Here is an 18,968-nt window from a genome sequence, read left to right as displayed (position 1 = left end):
TCCCTCTGTGTGAAACGTCATTGCAGGTTATTTTACACACTTATCTTTATGAGTGTTGAATAAAATGACGTTGATTGCAGAATCGTTGCAGACAGCCCAGTTTTTAAATCTTTATGATAAACTTACCGTTGTGAATTTTTACTTTTTGAGGTACATAAGAGTAAAGCGAGACAAGTTTTGAACACTGCTTAATTTATCAATTAAAAACAAAAATGATTTATGGGATAATCCACAGCTAGCCGCGCTTTAAAGGGTTTAAATGCACGACGTGGAGGCCAAGAACCACCTGATGCGAAGCTGTGGATTATTAGCTGTGCAGATCAGCTCAAATGTCACCCGAATCCCCTGCTTCAAACAAATCAACCGCCACCCCCCCCGCACATCTTATTTTCTCTGATCTAGATATCCGAACGTGATCATCACATTATTCATTCCGATTCTAATTCGTGGGTTTTAAGCGTGATGTCAGTGGATAATTCGTTTTTAACAGCAGCTTCCGTGACGTTAGAGCTAATTTGCGCATCTCTGATAAATAATACGCTGATTTTAGGTTGCTTTTAAATAAACACTTTTATTTATCAAACAAAAGTTTTGCTGTGCCCAGATTTGCCTGCATTTTTTAATAAAATAAACACAGGCTTTATTACTCCCTTCAGACGTTAATGTGAATATCGCTGTGCCCAAAGCAATGACAGGATAAACTAATAAACATCACAGCCAAGTACAATGCAGTTGACGCTTTTATGTAATTCTCCTTTTTTAATTTTCTATCTGATCTGTTTCTCTTTAAAAATGGACCCCCGGGCTGTCCCATCCTCGCAACGCGGTTTATCTTTACTGAGAGTCTGCAAATTAGTGCATGTCTGCCTCATGAAAATGCATTTAAAACACGTTCATATTTTAGAGAATGTAGTTAATATTTGCATAATTAATGATTGATCTTGTCCAATCGTGACCCACCCGACCCGTGGATTATCCACAGCGCCCGCAGAGCCGCGCATCACTACTGTGAATTATCCCGCTTATACCATGTCATTTGCCAAGTTAAAACTGTTATAAATGTTTACAGTGTCATTTCAGATCAAACAGGTGAAATTGACAATTATTTTCGTCAGTTTATTTTAAATGTATTCAAACTGACTAGAGTTACCCGTGTGTCAAGGATTTTAATGAGCAACTTCCAGCCAATCAGAATCTAATATTCAAACAGACCATGGTATTAACAATTATAATCACTGCAAAAAAATATGAAATCTTTTCAAAATATGGAACATTTTCCATTGGAAGCCCAGAATGTGATTGTTACACTACAATAAAAAGACTGAAAATCTGAAGTTGCACTTCGGCTTTATGTGACACTGGTGAAATTTCTATACCTATAGAAAATAAGATGACCTAATTTGATCTGCTTTTTGATCATTTGATCATCAATGATTTTTGAAGAGGATTCTTTTTTCTGTCTCTGCCTGGTCCGTCTCATTTGGACTCGGTCTTGACTTGGACTCGAACCTCTTTGGACTTGACTTGGACTCGAACCTCTTTGGACTTGGCATCGACTAAACCTTTTTTTATGCTGCCCAGACTATGACACACATTTTAGGAATTACAAGGATTAAATATGCCACTGTTCTGACTGCTGTACTTAATCCTGAGTTTGAAGTGAAAATGTGTAACAGAAAAACACATGTGCATGTCAAAGATTCCAAGTAAAGCAATGATAAATGAAGACATGGGTCAAGCACCATCTGTGCAAGTAGATTCTTCTTCAATAGCTCATTTCTTTCCACTCTTTTGCTCACAACCCAGTAACCATTCTGTGGAATATCAATTTAGGAAACAAAAGTGTTTTTTAAGAAGTGAATTCAAAGAACACACAGAAGTCTAAACAAACACACATCAACTGGGTCTGATAATTGTAGTTTAGGTCGTGATCATTATAAGCTTTCAGTTGGCACTGTGCCGGCATGCAAGCCTTGACTTGAAAAGCGGATCTCATCTATTTTGGTTTGCTTGTGTGGGCACAAAGGTGCACAGTTTGTGTACTGCAAAACTTTTATTTAGTTTTCAGTCTGATAAGAGTAATTCCATCAAGAACTAAATAAAAGCAATAATCAATACAAAACTGTTGCCACACGGATATTCTCCAAATTCACTGGTGAGCTCATTAAAATGAACACGAGCTCTATAAATACTGGAGGAGAAACAAAAACCAATACGGCAGAAAGTACACTGTATACCTGCGAGGTGTGGAATCCTCATGGGGTGGTATGATCACAACTTTCACAGTTACTGAGGTGCGGAGAAGGTCTATCATCTGCTCGTGTGAAAGCGTTGCCACAGCCACCTTGCAAATTTCGACCAATCGGCTGCCTTGCCTCAACCCTGCCTGCCAGGCGTAACCGTACGGCTCCACCTCCGCCACGATGCCCTCGTAGTTAACGTGAAAGCCAAGCTGGCCCAGCCCGTTCCTCCGGAGGGTCATCTCGCTGGTTTCACAGCCTTTAGTCAGGTGCTGACAAAGAGGGGAGAGATAAACAGATTTGACTTGTTTGACACTAAAATGGAGGGAAAAATGTATTCAAGTACACGATTACATTAACCACAATCAAGGCCTTTCTCTTAGAAAGTATTAGGGGAGCTCTGCAAACATGTTCCGTGGCTGCGAAAGAGATCATGAAGATTCAGTTCACAGAGTACTAGTTACCATGGCAACAGCTCTCGCACTTGGAGTGACATAATAGGCAGGAGGCCAAATCAGAAGTATATTCACGCCACCACACAGTTATGCAAGGGCTCTCTTATACATCCTATTAATTCACATGATGAAACGTGTAGAACAAAGGCATTAAAAACTACTTCGAGCTCTTTTGAAAGCTTTCTGGTTGTAATCCCACTTGGGAGCAAGTACCAGAAGAGAGGTTTTAATGGCCCTGTGCTGCGTGTTTTATCCAGTTACTTCTTAAAAGACCTTGTATTCATTTTAAAGGAATCGTTCACCCAAAATGGTCCCCGTCGACTTGATCATGGTCATTTTTGGGTGAACTATTCCTTTAAAGGTGCACTTAGTCATTTCTTTCCATTACATTTTTACCCTATATTTTTGGAGTGTCTTGAGAAAAACTGAACATATTGAAATAATGATTAAAAAGGACGAAATATTAAATACCATGGATGAACATTTACGGAGAAATTTACTCATTTGAAGAATTTTGAGTAAAAGTTGGAGCCAAGTTAGAGGGAGTGAAAAATTACAGAAAATAGGGCAGAATCTTTATTTATTTTTTTCACAGATATTGGTAGATGTATTACTAGAATCTGTTAACTTTAGCAATGCTTGTTGCATTGCCTACCAATTGTGACCGTTTTAGAAAATGAGAAGAATCACTTTTTTATTTTTTCCAAAGTTTGCTGGTCTGCAACTCAATAAATAGTAGACATTTCTTAATAAACAAACTTTTCTTTTGATAAGTACATTTATAAGGCCCTAGATGGCACAATCCCAGAGATTTGAGAATCTCAATGTGGTTGCATGTGCAAAACTGTAGAACTGAACTCAATTTTATGGTCAAAAAACAAATGTGGGTTTGCAACAAGCATTTAAAGAGGAATGTCTGAACAACAAAATGTCGAAAAACTAGAAGTTCTGGAGGTTTCCAAAATTTGATTGACTTGACACAAAATAATAGACCACGGTATTTGTTTTAACTCCGAATCTTCCTACACGTGGACAATTTCTTTCACCACAAAACATCATTTGCAATGACTCCCCCCAAACTCCAAACTTACCTCCAAACGTCTGACAACCTCCCGGAAGTCTTCCGTGTTGTTATTCATGGAGCGCAGTGAGATGTTTTCTCCACGTTCATAGTAGATCTTCATGGAAGCTGGGCTTCCCAGCGTCCAACCAATGACATCTCGGACAGCACAGTTAAAGACCGAAGCCTTGGCTTCTGGGTCCACCAGCACCAGGAAGTCATTGGAAATAGCCAGCAGGGCCTCCAGTTCTCCTCCGGCCCCGTGATCTTCAGCGTAAACAGGCCAGGTGATGGCCCCTGGACTACGCAGCTCTGCAGTGTTGTACGGCCGGATCTTTTCTTTCCGCTTGTGAGCCAGAGAAATGAAAGGAAACTTGCCCGAAGGATCGATTGGTGTGCTCGTAACGTGACGTTCGGCCAGATCCCTTAAGTACTCCTGCCGTGTCCGTGTGGCCATGGCGCGGAACTTTTCGGACTTGTGAGCTGCATTTTCAGCGTTTATCACCTTAGCCAGCAGGAAATCTCGAAAAACGGTGGCCTTGGGGAACGTGGCGTCCTCAGGAATCGGTGGTCCGAAAGCGGGTACGTCTCGTGATCGAGTTACTGCAACGCTGTAAAGGATGAAGTGAGAAAACACAGTGAGATGATTTAAAGACACAATGCTTGATAACTGCTAAAACATCCTCAAATTTCCCTAAAGAATTCATGAACAAAATTTATTCCGAACACAGCGTGGCTGCTATGAAATGGTAAAATGAGTCTCTCTGTTGTCATGCTAGTTTTGAGATTTTGGCCCGCAAACAAAAGAACGTGTCAAGTGTAGCAGTAGAGACCTCAAATTTGCATTGTTAACTGAATGTTTCACAGTACTGCTCTTCAGTTCACGGCTCTGTTGACTACTGGTATTTTGGTGTTTATCAGTACACACTATACAACACATTGTATATCAACTGTTTCCCTGGCAGCATTTTCGAAAACCGTTGCCAGAGCCAGGATTTCTGGCCATATCCACAAAACATTTGTGGCCCCCAGAATATTTTGTCATGTAAACTGTATAAACATTCAATGTACTGAAGGGACGAGGTGAGCCTCTGCTTTTAATACAAAAACACTTGAATAAAAGTAAAAAAATTAAAGTAAAAAAACTAACAAAAATGGAAAAACTGAAAGCTGAGAAAATTCAAATTTTTTCAAAGAATTTGTCAGAATGATGTACACCCGCATGATGTAATTTTCGTCATCAGGAGGTTTTGCAGTGACGTATTGCGTCCTGTAAAGTTTTCTGGCAAAAATTGCTCATCATTTCAAACCTGTATGACTTTATTTCTTCTGCGGAAAACAAAAGGTATTTTGAACACTGATAACCAAACAACATTGGCCCCCATTGACTTTCGTTATGAACACAAAACCACCTAGATATTTCTCAAAAAATATTTCTTGTTCCACAGAAGAAAAAGTAGTATACAGGTTTTGAATGACACGAGGTTGAATAAATGACGACTGAATTTTCTTTTTTGGGTGAACTGGTACAGTACCGTAGATTTGTAGGGATTTTTGTTACAGTGCTACCGAATACCATTAATTTTTCGATCTCTGTTATCCTTAAACTCTTTACTTCTCTCCCCTGCTTTATTTCCTTTCATTAGGCCTCTGGACATCTGAAGCTTCCTGTTCTGTCTTGTATGTTGGAACTCATAAGTAGCCAGGCAGACACAGGAGTAATAAGACTGGGCTGAAGTGAGCCACTACTCCATTCTTACAGACAAAGAGAGAGAAACCTGAAGGGAAAAAAGCAGATGGAGAGAGAGAACAGAAAGAGCTGCTGTCCGTGTGTAAAGGTCTCCATTTAACAATGTTAGCAGAAGAAAAATGGAGCTGATCTGCAAAAACACTGAGGGGGGAAATTAATGTGCTGCTACGGTTTGAATCAAGACGAATGCTCTTTGAAATGTATTGTAACAGAAACTTCACTGTACCAGGAGCTCAACTCTCGACTGAGATTACTAACATGTGCATTTCTTATTTAAGACTTGGAGCAACATGCATTACTGGTATTTCCATATAGATCCCTTTTTTGTTAGTAAACATTGTGATGCGATTTCGTGGGTGGAGCATAGGTGGAGGCAGAATGATTCCCCTTGGCCGCTTTACTAACACTAGCGAGCACGTTTTGATAGCTTGTTTTTGACAATGACTGGAGAGAATCCAAATATGAAATATTGAATATGTGAGGTCAGTCACAGCCCGAAACTGTGCCTGTGTTTGGAAAAGTAGACTTTAGGGAGGAACCAGATTGGCCGACCTGTACACGTTCACTCAATGGATGGACGATCTGTCAGGATTACGTTACCTCCGGTTAAGTGGTCTGACATCCACACATTCCACATATAGAAAGAAGCCAAGCGTGTATAGTCAAGTCAAACTGAGAGAGAATAACGTTAGACACGGTTTTCTTTATGTTTAATCTCCAGTGGTTGGCTAACTGCTAATGTACAATTAGCTTGTATATGTGCTAAAAGACACATACCCAAACTATAATCCATACCAATAAAAGACAATAGTTTATTAAGTGATATAATGTTTGTAATGTCTGTTTTGTGTTTAACTACAACTGTCGTCGTTTTTTCTGGCAATGGTATGTGTTAAAATGTCAGATTAGAGCCTTCACTCTGTCGATTCCGTCACTTAAAAACACAGCAAGGTGATATTTTAAACTCCTTATGTAGCCGACTCGAAAGGGGTATAAACGGTTGGGGTTTAAATATACAGTTATATGAGACAATATGTTTTTTCTGCTGTGGAACTCAAAAGATATTTTGAAAAATGTGTCAGTGGTTTTGTGTCCATACAATGAAAGTCAATGTTGTCTGGTTAACAACGTTCTTTAAAACATCTTTTGTGTTCTGCACAAAAATAAAAAGAGTCATACAAGTTTAGAATGAAACATGAGTGCACTAAAAAAGAATTGCCTTTTAAGTAGTCTTCACCTTCATTATTTTGTTCTTTCTATTGTGCTGCGTTCTCTTTTGTGTAAGCACAAAATCGGTTTAAACCCTCACAATAACTGGTGCTGTACCATTGCCACACAACAATTCAACTCTACACTGAGAGCGCAGAATAACTGTCATCAACCTTTTTCAAAAGGCCAGAATAACGCAGTGCACATTCCATCCAAACATAATCCACTTCTGGGCAACGAGTGATTCAGTGACTAACAGCGAACGGCTTGATTTTATTGTCATGGCCTGACCCCCTCGGCTTAGCTAGAGAGGCAAACTGGATTATCTGTGAATTATAAATATACAGCGTGTGGGCTGATGGAGCAGCATCCGCTGCCCACTGCAAGCAACCATAAGAACCTCTACCCAAGCAAATAACACCCTGACCCACTCACAAATACACAGGTGTTCTCACGATTGCTACCTTGTTTATAGGCCTATACAATTAAAAAGCGCTTCAACAAAATGCATTGCATTCAGATAATGAAGAAGGTTAACACAGTTTATTTTCAGAGTATTTTATATTTGACTTATTTTTTCCTTTAGGGCCCTCAAAAATCTGTGCTTTGAAAACTTGGATTTCCGCAGATTCAGAGAGCCTGTCATTCATTAAATGCTTTAAATCCCTTTCCCCCGCTTGTTGATTCATTCAATATGTCGACTAATTTGATAACGCTGTCAGCTACCAGGTGTATTCCCCTCAGCTCTATGTAACAAATCTGACAATGATTCAATCCATTTAACAAAATTCTTGACAAAAGAGAATCTATACACATTTACACAATATTTGCCATTTTTAAAGCCCAAATACAATCTCAGAAGTAAAAAGCTAACACAAGGCCAACCCACCACAGTACGGTCACTCGATATCAACGTCACCACCACCAAACCTCCGACAACTTTTTCAAACTTTTTTGTGGTAAGTAATTTCCCTGGTAAGTTATTACTCTGTGAATGAATCCCCAATGATTTTTGAGATTTGTGCATTATTGCACATGTTGCAATATTTGTGAGATGTGTATGCGCCAAAGGAAGTAGTTGCTTTTAGCAACTTGTTAGCAACCGCATACAAAAATAAGTCATCTCTGCAGTTCTCTATGGCAGTGCAGGAAACACCGTGTGACACTTTAACAAGCTCTAAATATTGCAATTACTAATAATATGTACCAACACACTTGACTGGTGGCTGTGAGGTTGTTAGCAAAAAATAAATGGTACCTTTGAACACACTGAGCCGCAACAGCACCTACCAGCAGCCAATAAAACAACAGGAGAGCAAGTGAATCATTAATTCTCTCCATAAACACATTTAATCACCCTGCAAACCTGCCCTTCACTTTTACTTGAACACGATACACAGAAGCAAATGAAAACCATCCACTCAGTACACCCACCTGATCCACTTTCTGACTTTAATAACAAAATATCTTATGATACGGGCGTAACAAGGTTGCCAAGAGCAGCGGCAGGCTCCTTCAAGGCTCTCTAAGGAGAGGACAGCCCCCCATTTCCAATTGTGTTGCGTTCTGCTTGGCATATTGTTGTACAGTGTTTAGTTTAGGGTGGCCTTTGTTCAGAAAGTACAGAAGTTACAGTGAAGATGTTCCCTACTGGGTAATTGAGACGACATACAGTGCCTTGCAAAGTTTTCATCCCCCTTCATTTTACTCACATTTTGTTATGATGCCGCCTTTTCTTAAACTACTTTAAATACTTTAAAAACACTCCATGCACAATAATGACAAAACAAAAAAACACATTTGTGACAACTTTGCAAATGTATTAAAAAATGTAAACCTAAAAAAGTACATTGCATAAGTATTCATAGCTTTCCTGGGTCACTTGAAAACTATAAGTTTTAGTTTTGCTTGTTGATGTTTCTACACTTCAAATGGCGATAACCTGTGGCAAATTAAATTGAATAAGTATGATTTGGAGCGGCACATACTGTACCTCTCAATAAAAGGTGCAACAGCTGAAAATGCATATCAAAGTAAAAACCAAGACATGAAGTCAAAAGAACTGCCAGCAGAGCTCTGAGACCGGATTGTATCAAGACACAGATCTGGTGAAGACTTCTGAAAAGAAATCTGCTGTGTTGAAGGTTCACAGAAGCATGTAGCCTCCATTAATCCTTAATAAAAGCTGTTTGGAAACACCACATCGCTTACTTGAGCTGACCTCCTGTCCAAACTGAGAAGAAACTTGGTTGGAGCGGTGAACAAGAAGCTGATGATCACTCTGGTTGAGCTCAATGATCATACATGGAGATGGGAGAAACTTGCTGAAGGACATCACTGCAACACTCCACCAAACTTGGCTTTATTGCAGATTGGCCAGAATCAAGCCGAAAACTTAAAATATGTAAAAAAGTACCTTTTAAATAATCTTTGAGATTAATCAGACCAGAGAATCTTGTTTCTGACAATTTGAGTTTCATTCATCATGTCTGGAAACAAACAGACACCGCTCAAGACCTGTACAATACCACCAACAGTAAAGTGTGGAGGAAACAGCATCATGATGTGGGGTTGTTTTTCAGAGATAAATACACACGATCATGAAAACCTAGCCCAGAACATACAGAACCTCGGACCGGGCAGAAAGTTAATTCTTCAACATGACAATGATCCTAAGCACACAGCTAAAACAAAGCAAGAGTGTCTTATGGACAACTCTGTCTATATCCTTCAGTGGCCCGGCTAGTGCTTGGGCTTTAATCCAACTGAACATCTCTGTATTAACCTGAAAATGTCTGTCTACTGATGATCTCCATCCAACCTGACAGAGAGGATCCGAGGAGAAGAATGGCAGAAAATTGCCAAATAGATATGTGTAAAACTTGACACATCATAACCAGAAAGATTGGAGTATTAAAGGTGCTTTAACCAACTACTGAGTCAAGGGTATGAATACCTATGAAGTGTACTTATTTTTTTGCATATGTATGTGGTTTGGTTATTAGGGGTGTCACAATATTGTCAATAACCTTGATATTAAAAACATGATTATAGATATTTTGTTAATTTAACACATATGATAATATTGTCAATATTTCAGCCTTTGTAAAACAAATGTTTGGCACAACGGTGGTTACAAACTCTGTCTTTCTCTCTCTTGCTATTTAGTGTAATTCATTGGCCAAAAAAAGAGAAAACACAAAATTAACTATATTAAAGATGAATTTAACTGACATTATTGTTTATTTGTGATGCGGTCTCGAAAAAACCCATCGGATGTCGTGCAGGGACATTTTCAGGAATATCAAAAAATATTTTGTAATGTTTTGGTCAAAATTGTTTTTTTTCCTTAAATTTGTATTCTATATTATCATGTGTATCACCTTTGAAAACATCTTTGTCAAATTCACTTGTTTAGTACTGAAAAATTGCGATTTATTGTGACAAGCTGATGTTCAAGGACATGCCCAGAGATGCAGCAAAGATCAGTCTTAACTTTCCCTCTCATAACACTAACGTTACAAAGACAATTCAAAGTTAATCCCATAAAATGTAAAATGAAGGTTTATCAATGTATATTTCCCGCCGGGTCTGTGTAAACGACATGCAAAGTGTTTTATACAACGTTATCATGAGATGGAGGAGCTTGCCATGTAGAGCACCGTGAGTCCCGGAGTAGGTACGTGAAACATGCCGGGAGTGATCAAAAGTTCAGACACGATATGCCCATAAAAAATAACAGAAAATGTACTTCATGGTAACGTTTGCTAGTCTCGAAATAAAAACTGCTTTCGTATGGCATTAAAACCTAGAATAGATACCGTGATAGCAAAAACCTGATATCGTCAGTCCTATTGTGTACATGTAAAATATCTCGAACTTATTGTATGGCCAGAAATATGTTATTCACACCATAACAAATCACAAAACTACAAATAAGACCCCCTTTTGGAACATTTGGAACTTGTACAACAACTAATGCAACTAATCTATATTCTAATCCGTCTTTGTATCAACTCCCACATGTTTGGGCAATTGGGTACTCATCCCTATCTGTACTTAGTAGCACACAGTCCAAACCGCTCACCTGTAGCATGCGTTGTCAGAACACGGGCTGTGTGCTCGAACAATCACAAAGACGTGCTGAAAGTGTGAGCGGATGTTCTTGGGGCTGAATGGTTTCGCTCCAGGCTCTTGAAACACGATTGTGACGATATCATTTCCGATGTGTCTCTTTCTCAGTAGCTTTGAAGCACAAACATCACAGGTCAAAAGTCATAATATGTTTGTAAAGACAGGAAGAATTATCTGAAGGAGCAAGTTTGTCTTTAGACTGCTTACCTGCTGTTTGTTATTGGGTGTGTAGGGCAGCATTGTAGACACGTGGAACATGATCTCATAGTCTTTAAAAGTTGTATACAAAGAGTGTGTTCCAGTAGAGTCGGCTGCAAGAAAAAGCTCACGTTCACATTGTGATACTTATACACCTTTTATGTAACCACCTGTCTGTCTTTTTTTAAAAAACGTTTCTTTATGTCTGAAGGGAACAAATCCTCGATTGAACCTTTCTTTGTGTCTTAAAGGATCAATTTGACAATCGCAGCATCCTGCTTTCGAACCGCTCCAGTCCATACACAGACACGGTGGCATAAACTCATCAAGACCTCTTTTTCTGATCTCTACTTCACCTGATTCCAAAACCGTGTCCAAATCTGTCAAGCTGAGAAAGGTTTCCAACACCTCAACCGCTGAGGCAAGGATGTAAAGAATGGAATTAGAGGCATGCTTGTGATAAGACAATATTCCACCTGGTTGCATGGAAGAGGTGAAGCGTGGATTTGCCAGGCACTGCATGCATGACTGGGTCTGGAGATCCAACCAAATCCAACTGAATTATACCACGAGGTGACTGCTGGTGTTTGGATCCGCTCTTACTTCAATCACATCAGTAAATCGCTGACAGTGAATGGACACAAGCCGTAGGGTTTTTGGACAGCAATCCTGTTGGATTTTATTACCTAGCTCTGCAGTTCTAGATTGACACGAGCTCAGATTGATTATGCGTTTTGTCTCTTTAACAGCACGGTTGTAATCACACCATGCCTCTGTCAGGCCTCACTGGCAGTTAAATAAACCTACGTTATGAGGTTAAGACTCACTTTTAGTGTCCAGCTGGGCACGGTATTTGGAGAAGCCCTTAAGGCGCACCCGTTCCCCCAGCAACTGCAGGAACTCTTCTAGGGCGGGGCCTGCTGCTTCATTATTGTACATCTCCTCCTCGCTGCTCTGTCCCGCCTGACAGTACATCACTCCAACCTTCAGCTGGAAACTGAGCTGTACAACAGAGAGCAGAGAAAGACCATTAACAAACAAAAAAACAGACAAACAACAAGACTAACAGGAGGATATGTTTATTATTGTAGTAGCTAAATGTGTAAAAACAGTTAGTACTTCAAGAAACCAATGTCTCTTTTCTTTATGTCGATTTGCAACTGTAAACTTATGATAATGATTCATTTGAGCTGTCAGATACAGATTATTACATAAAGTAACCTGCAACTGTATGTTTCAAACACAATGGTGATATAGAGAGGCAAAAGTTATGCATTGCAGCTTTTTTTAACACTATGTAAACTTCGGAGTGTATGCTAGTGATTACAAAAAAATTATTTAGTAATAAAAGCCACTTTCTAAAACGGCTATTGAATGACTTTTATCACCCTCAATGTAAATGTCTAAAAATATCTTCATTCAAGACCTTTTCTCAGAAGAAATGATGCGATATGTGTGACATGATACATGATATGAAATAGTTACTCAGCATATCAAGAAATACATTTAATAAATTATATTTAACTGCGCGATTGAATAAATAAATAACAGTGGTGAATGGTAAAGAATATAACATCACAATACCCCCTGCTCATCCAGTTTCATCAGCTGCTCTGTGACCTTGGGTGTGTTGAGGGCTAGTCGGAGGCAGTGGGCATTGAGCTCGGGTACAAGATATTCCAGCACCTCCTTAAGGGGCAGGCCACGGGCTAAACCATGCTTAGAGGTGGAGGGCACAGCGTCCTCCAAGATAGATCCACGCAAGGTTGTTAACTATGGGTAGAAAGATGAAAGACATGAAAGAGAGAAGTACTTGTAATATTCAGATTCAGATTTCAAAGCTGTTTTCAAACACATATTCTATAAAACAAGTGTAAGGTACTAGGTGGCTGTGTTTCATAAAGCCGATGGTTATCATAAAATAAACATTTATATTGTGACTACGATCAGTTGTCTGATTCTTATTCTATTATTATGTGCATATTTGTCACACAAGCACCCCGAAACAAAATATTGATCGAGATGCAATATTTTTAGTTAATATTTTATTGAGCGTGACATTGAATTAGCACTGGTATAAAAGCTCCGAAGAGCCCTCAATACCCTGATGTCACGAGTCTGACCTACCAGATTCAGTATTTCATTTAATAAGTAGTTATATCAGACCTTCAGGGAAAATCTGCACTTGCTACTTCGCAGTCCAATGTCTTTTTTGTACCTGCTCATTACCATTCAGAAACATTAAACACTTGAAATAGGTGCTGTAATAACAGGAAGAAAAGTTTTCTACAAAGCCAATCCACGTCTGCCCACCTGCCCATCTAGAAATAGCAGTGTAAAGCCGGCCGCGTTGGGCTGTGCGTCACCTCAGTCGCAAAGCTATTAAAGCCCATCGGAATACATGTGAATCACAAGTAGCTTCTATAAATTAGACTGAGGTCAGATTTGAGAGCTTTTTCTGCTTTAATTAGAGAGATCTAGCCAGCATCCGTCCATTTAAAGCCGCTGTCAAAAGCTGTGCGCGATTATGAAGAAGTATAGTGATGAGCCAGCCTGGGCCCTGTGTTCTCACTAGCAGAACTCGCTATGCTTCTGAACATGTTATATAAGACGGCAGTGGGCGTCAGACCTGGATCTAGCTCACCACTGACTGCTCACGAGGATGCACTTTGCGTTGAGAGGCTGGCAATATGAAAATTATATTTGCCGTGGATGAGCTTACCTCGCTGGTTCTGAAGATGATACGGTAATTGTATTGCGGGCCGTGTTCTTTGTGGTCCTCCAGTTTCTCCCGACGGATGCTCACGGCAACTGGTCCCAGTGTTTCATCAACACCCAAGTAGTTCCAGTGCTCTGAAAAAAAATATTTACGGTTAGAGGGAAGGTTGAGACAAAAATGAAAATCTGTTGTCATTTACACACATTTATGTCTTTCGTAATATATGACAAACGTAAAACGTAAACAATGCTGGTCTAGCAGAACTTCACATTTCAGTTTTTACACTGCACAATCGTTTGAACAGAAAACAACCAATAGAAAATGTACTGAATCAAAATGTTAAACTAATATCTTTAAGAGTTATTTACAAATGTAAAATAAAAAATGAAAACCGGAAGTGCTGCTGGACCAGTGTTTACGTCATGCGGAGAGGTCAACTAGATCTCCCCGGAACACAAAAGAAGAAATTCTGAGCTGAAAACACTTTTTGTGGAGATTAAAGCTTTTAGTCTTCAAAAGGACACAAAACCATAACAATACATTATCGCATTAAAAAGTGGGTACAGTACAGTTCTCCGAATTTCTGTATTTCACAAAACAAAGAAAATAATATGTCTTTGGAACATGAGGACGTGTAAAATGGAACAATTTAAATTTGGCACAAAACCCGCCATGCAAGTCAGCCAATTGTCAAGCAAAATCTCTAGAAACATATTGATGTTTGTTTCAGGTAATGCAAAATACCCATTAATATCCCCACTGAGGAAACCTTCCTGAAACAACAAGAGTAGAATTACCTTAAAATGCAAAAACACTCACCTCTCAAGTAAAAGTACTTTCTGTAATAATAAGCACCCAAGTCCACGTGTTCAACGATGTTGCTCTTTCCACGATCATGATGAAGACTCTTGCTATCCTTTGGTGCTTCGAGGACAGCCACCCCTGCGTTGCTAAAATGTGTGTCAGGAGCTCTTTCTGGAGATCCATCTTCATCTCTGGAAGAGCTGGAGGCGCCGCTCCCGATGCTGCCCTGCTTCGAAGGGCTGACGTTTCTCTCTCCCTCACCCCCGATTTCGTTCCGGAAACAGGGGCAGCTGAGGACCAGATCATTGCTCTTGTCGTCACCCGAATCGAGAGATGGCCCATCTTTGATGTTGAGCTCTTCCTGGCTGCCACAAGGGGAACTGTACGCCCCGCTCTGGGTGGAGGAGAGGGACGAGGTGTTAGAAGCCGAGGCTGCAGCTGCAGCGGAGGCCCCCGTGGTGGTGTTCTTCCTCTTGACGGCGCTTTGCCGACTCTGCACGGCCTCGTTCAGGTCGAACAGAATGCTCTGGATGTCAAAGTGGGCGAAACCCTTCTGGCAGACCCACGGTTTGGGAGGTGGACCCGCATCATCGGACTTTCCATCCTCTGCGTCAGAACCGGCGCGAGAGGAATCGCCTTCGGCTTTGACGCTACGCAGCTTGCGGAAGATGGACTCTCCTCCCGTCTCTGATTTGGAACGGCGCTTCATGTGCTTTTCTCGTTCTTTCAGCCGACTGGCAGGACTGCCACGCGGAGGAGCCAGAGGTCCGTCGGGCAAATCGAGGGCGGTTTGTTTATGAGCAACCGTCAGCAACTCGCTCAACTTTTCAGGAGCCGGGCTACGCTGGTCAGGAGCATCCGTCTGGTAGCCTTTGAGCATGTCGAAGAAGCTCTCTCCAGACACGCCGTGCTTGTCGATGGACGAGGTACTGCCGTATTCTCTGTGCATGGGTGTCCAGCCTGAGAAAGACCAACCCTCGCTACCATCACCGTCCAACTCGCTGATGGTGATGTCACTATTGCTGCGCTGTCGAATGCGACGCATGCCCTTGCGGGGCGAACCGAGATAACCGTCTGGAGAGAGGAAGCGGTTGTCTTTACCTTTGCTATGCATCTTGTTCTTGAGCGTGTTGTGAATGTTACGTAGCATGGATGAGTCCTGAGGGCTGATAAGGTGACCAAGCTTTGTTGACAAGTTGCTTTGGGCACTTCCTGTGGTGGTGGAAGGGGAATCCGTCTCAACCGTGATATGCCACACACCCCCTCCGTTTCCACCACTTCCACCACTTCCTCCCCCTCCACCATCTTTCCTAGGTGGCCAGTCGGCAACACGTGCTCGAACACCCATTTTGGGAACGGCGGGTGTACCCGACAAGTGCGTGCTCTCGCTGCGAGGGGGCGGTGCCCCTCCGTTGGGCAAGCGCAGACGACGGGTGTAGAACTCATCTGTGGCAGGAACAGAGCCGCCCACAGAGCGCTCGGTCTGGGAACGCTTGAGACTGGTCATGGTGCGGCTATGCGGCGGAGCTCAGCACTTGAGCATGCCCGCGATGAAGCTTAAATATAAAGCTTAGGGAACATGGGCAGCCACTCAGATGGAGAGGCCAGAGAATGGAGCAAAACAATGGTGGGATATAAAAGAGAACTAGAGGCTTGATACTGATCCCTTTGGCTGAATCAGGCATGTGTTGTCATTTTTGTGATGAGACCTTACTCTTCTCCTTTTTTCTTTATGTTGATATGGATCTGAAACAGAAAAGTGGAGAAACGTGTTAGCATAATGAATTGAGGTTTAAAACAGAAGAACACAAAAATGAATGTCGACAAAATGTAGATAATATAAAAAACAAATAAAAAGAGATAAAAACTACACATAAATCTGAAACCACTGTACAAGGAAAGTCCTTGTGGATGCCATCAACTACAAGCAGCACAGCCAGGAATAACACGAACTGGAGACTTTATCTTACGTTTTGTAAAACTCATACAAGCTACAAAGAGTAACATGTTTTACAACCGACAAGTACCTAGAAACACAAAAGTGTTTCCATTAAAAGTCTTCCCAAGTGAAATTCCCATTCTTTCAACCTGAAGAAGAAAATTCCCATTTACTTGGTGCCTACAGGTGGGAAAAGTCATTATATACACAAATGTTATTTCAATAGCTTTATTCTTTATTTAAATACTTTATTCTCTCAATATAACACTTAATAATTGAGTCCTTTTACTGATCAAATGTAAAACACATTATTCCTAGTTTCAGCTCAGAGTCCAGTCTGTGGCAAGTCACAGAGTTTCATAGACAAAGGGCATATTACACCACATGAATAAATCAATCCCACCAATCGCACGGAGGCTAAATACTCCACAACTATAGAGACAAACCAACTGACCAGATATCAGTGGGATGTATTTGATATAAGACAATATAGGGCAGTCAGCAAAGATGAACCGAAAGTCATTCAACAACTTCAAAATCTTCTGCCACATAATGAGAAGTGAAATGGTAACACTACATTCTAAATACATGTGATCAATGAGCGCCATTGTCCTATTGGTTGTTCCACTGCTCATTTGCATTATATATATCTTCCTGTAGCTGTACAATATGTGCATCTAATGTTTCATTCGATTAGATCAAACCCATTTTTGTTGGACAAAATATTTGTTGGACAAAATTATTTGGAAAAAGCAATCTACAGCATATCAGGGAATAAAATGATTTATCTAAATATACAAAAATGCGTAAAAAACTAAAAGCTCACTGGAACTAACGAATACATTGACAACAATATTAACTGTTTTTAAAATGTTTTGAAGACTTTCTTCGCCTATCCTCCTCAGTTTATACTACAACATGCAACATGAATACAAAGTATCTAATACATCTTTAATAAAATATCTGAATAAAATGCGAACTGAGCCAAAGTTGGACATCACTTTTAGCCACTACTGTATGTTGTTTCAAATTGCCAATGCTTTTTGAAAATAACTGCTTGTCACACGATTATTGCAAATTACAATCTCAAAGTCCCATCACTTTGTTGTTTCCAATCCCAAGCTCACCAGTATGCAAGCCCTGCTCTGAAGGCCACACAGGTGAAATGCGAACACTGCGGGTAGCTCAGCATGCCGCGTCAAATTATAATGTGCAATAGATGCGTATTGTTCCCACATGACAGGAGAAGCTCTGAAATGTCAGTTTCCTTGGTTTCCTGGCAACCGTCTGCTGAGTGTCGGGGTACAGAACGGCTGAGCTGCTGGGTTAACCTTAATGAGAACACACACACCAACACTACATAATTAATCACATTCCCCCTTCACAACATATACATTAGTTACTTAATAATGTATACATTCAAAAATATGAATGGTCAGGTAAAATCAGACCTTAAATACAAAAAAGTAAGTCTTAGCATGCTAATACGCTAAAGAAATCCTTTCTTAAATATGGTGTCAGTTTGGAACTATAGACAAATACTTCTGAATCACTTGACATTTGAGTTTATGAATCACAATCGCAGCGATAGTCGTAGAATACGCAGTGATGAAAATATGAGCTAATCTTCCTGGCGGCGACTCCCCGACCTCCCCATGGCTGGAAGGGGTGTGCTGAGAAGTGGGTGTGTCGACACACTAACCCCAACACACACACCCACACCCGTCTCATTTGGCTCAGCGTAGATGAGGTCATTGCTATATTTTCTTTCTTAGAGAGAGTTTTCCTCGCATGAACGGTGATGTAATAATTTTTGGAGGTTACAGCGCAGGTGCTTCTACAAGGCCAGGAGCAATTCTTTGGCTTAGTCATACACAGCTGCCAAATTACAACCCACGGCCTGACGGATGGGAATAACACGGGCTGACAGATCTTGTGTAAGCTAATGAGAGAGGTACCTGTGAGGGAGACAATGAGCAAGGCAAATATGACTAACGCAGCAATGAGCACATTTGCTCTGGGAACAAATGTCTGACAAAATGCTGCCTTATATAGCGCAGGGGCTACCTACAGTTCAAATATGCCACGCGGCATAGGGAGCTCTCGTAATTCGCATTCCCAAATCACAAATTTCCTCTCGTTGTGAAGGACTCTTAAGGGAAACCTCTTAATCGAAGCCTGAACTAACACTTGAGATTTAACTAGCACACTTATTGGTTCGTACTTGATCATTTGAATCATGTTTATCAGTGTTAACATCCAGTCAATGACTGCAAGCTAACGCTTGAATGAAAACATTTGCATGCGCTCCACAGCAGGCGGAAACGTGACCCTGTCTGTGAAAACCCAACTAAAGTCATTTTTTGTGATTTTCTGTTTTCAACATAAAATCATCCTACATCATGTAAAGAATACTCTATGAAAAAAATCATCTTAATATCTTTAAAGTAATACTGACGA

At 40.6% G+C, this 18,968-nt stretch overlaps 1 protein-coding gene across 2 annotated transcripts in view; it reads right to left on the bottom strand.

The window, feature by feature from the left end:
• Positions 1 to 16,220, bottom strand: part of sipa1l1 (signal-induced proliferation-associated 1 like 1) — a 30,224-nt gene extending 14,004 nt beyond the window's left edge. For both annotated transcript variants that reach the window (XM_079475542.1, XM_079475543.1), the window contains exons 1-8: positions 14,585 to 16,220; positions 13,769 to 13,899; positions 12,631 to 12,819; positions 11,874 to 12,048; positions 11,056 to 11,159; positions 10,802 to 10,959; positions 3,787 to 4,366; positions 2,238 to 2,512 (exon numbers count right to left, since the gene is read on the bottom strand). In XM_079475542.1, coding sequence (XP_079331668.1) covers positions 2,238 to 2,512; positions 3,787 to 4,366; positions 10,802 to 10,959; positions 11,056 to 11,159; positions 11,874 to 12,048; positions 12,631 to 12,819; positions 13,769 to 13,899; positions 14,585 to 16,076 — 3,104 coding nt within the window. In that variant the 5' untranslated portion in view covers positions 16,077 to 16,220. The remainder of the gene's footprint in view (positions 1 to 2,237; positions 2,513 to 3,786; positions 4,367 to 10,801; positions 10,960 to 11,055; positions 11,160 to 11,873; positions 12,049 to 12,630; positions 12,820 to 13,768; positions 13,900 to 14,584) is intronic.
• Between the last annotated feature and the right edge of the window lie 2,748 nt (positions 16,221 to 18,968).

Source organism: Barbatula barbatula, assembly GCF_947034865.1.
Source record: "Barbatula barbatula genome assembly, chromosome: 15".
NCBI classification, from domain to species: Eukaryota; Metazoa; Chordata; class Actinopteri; order Cypriniformes; family Nemacheilidae; genus Barbatula; species Barbatula barbatula.
This window is presented reverse-complemented; position numbering and strand designations above follow the sequence as displayed.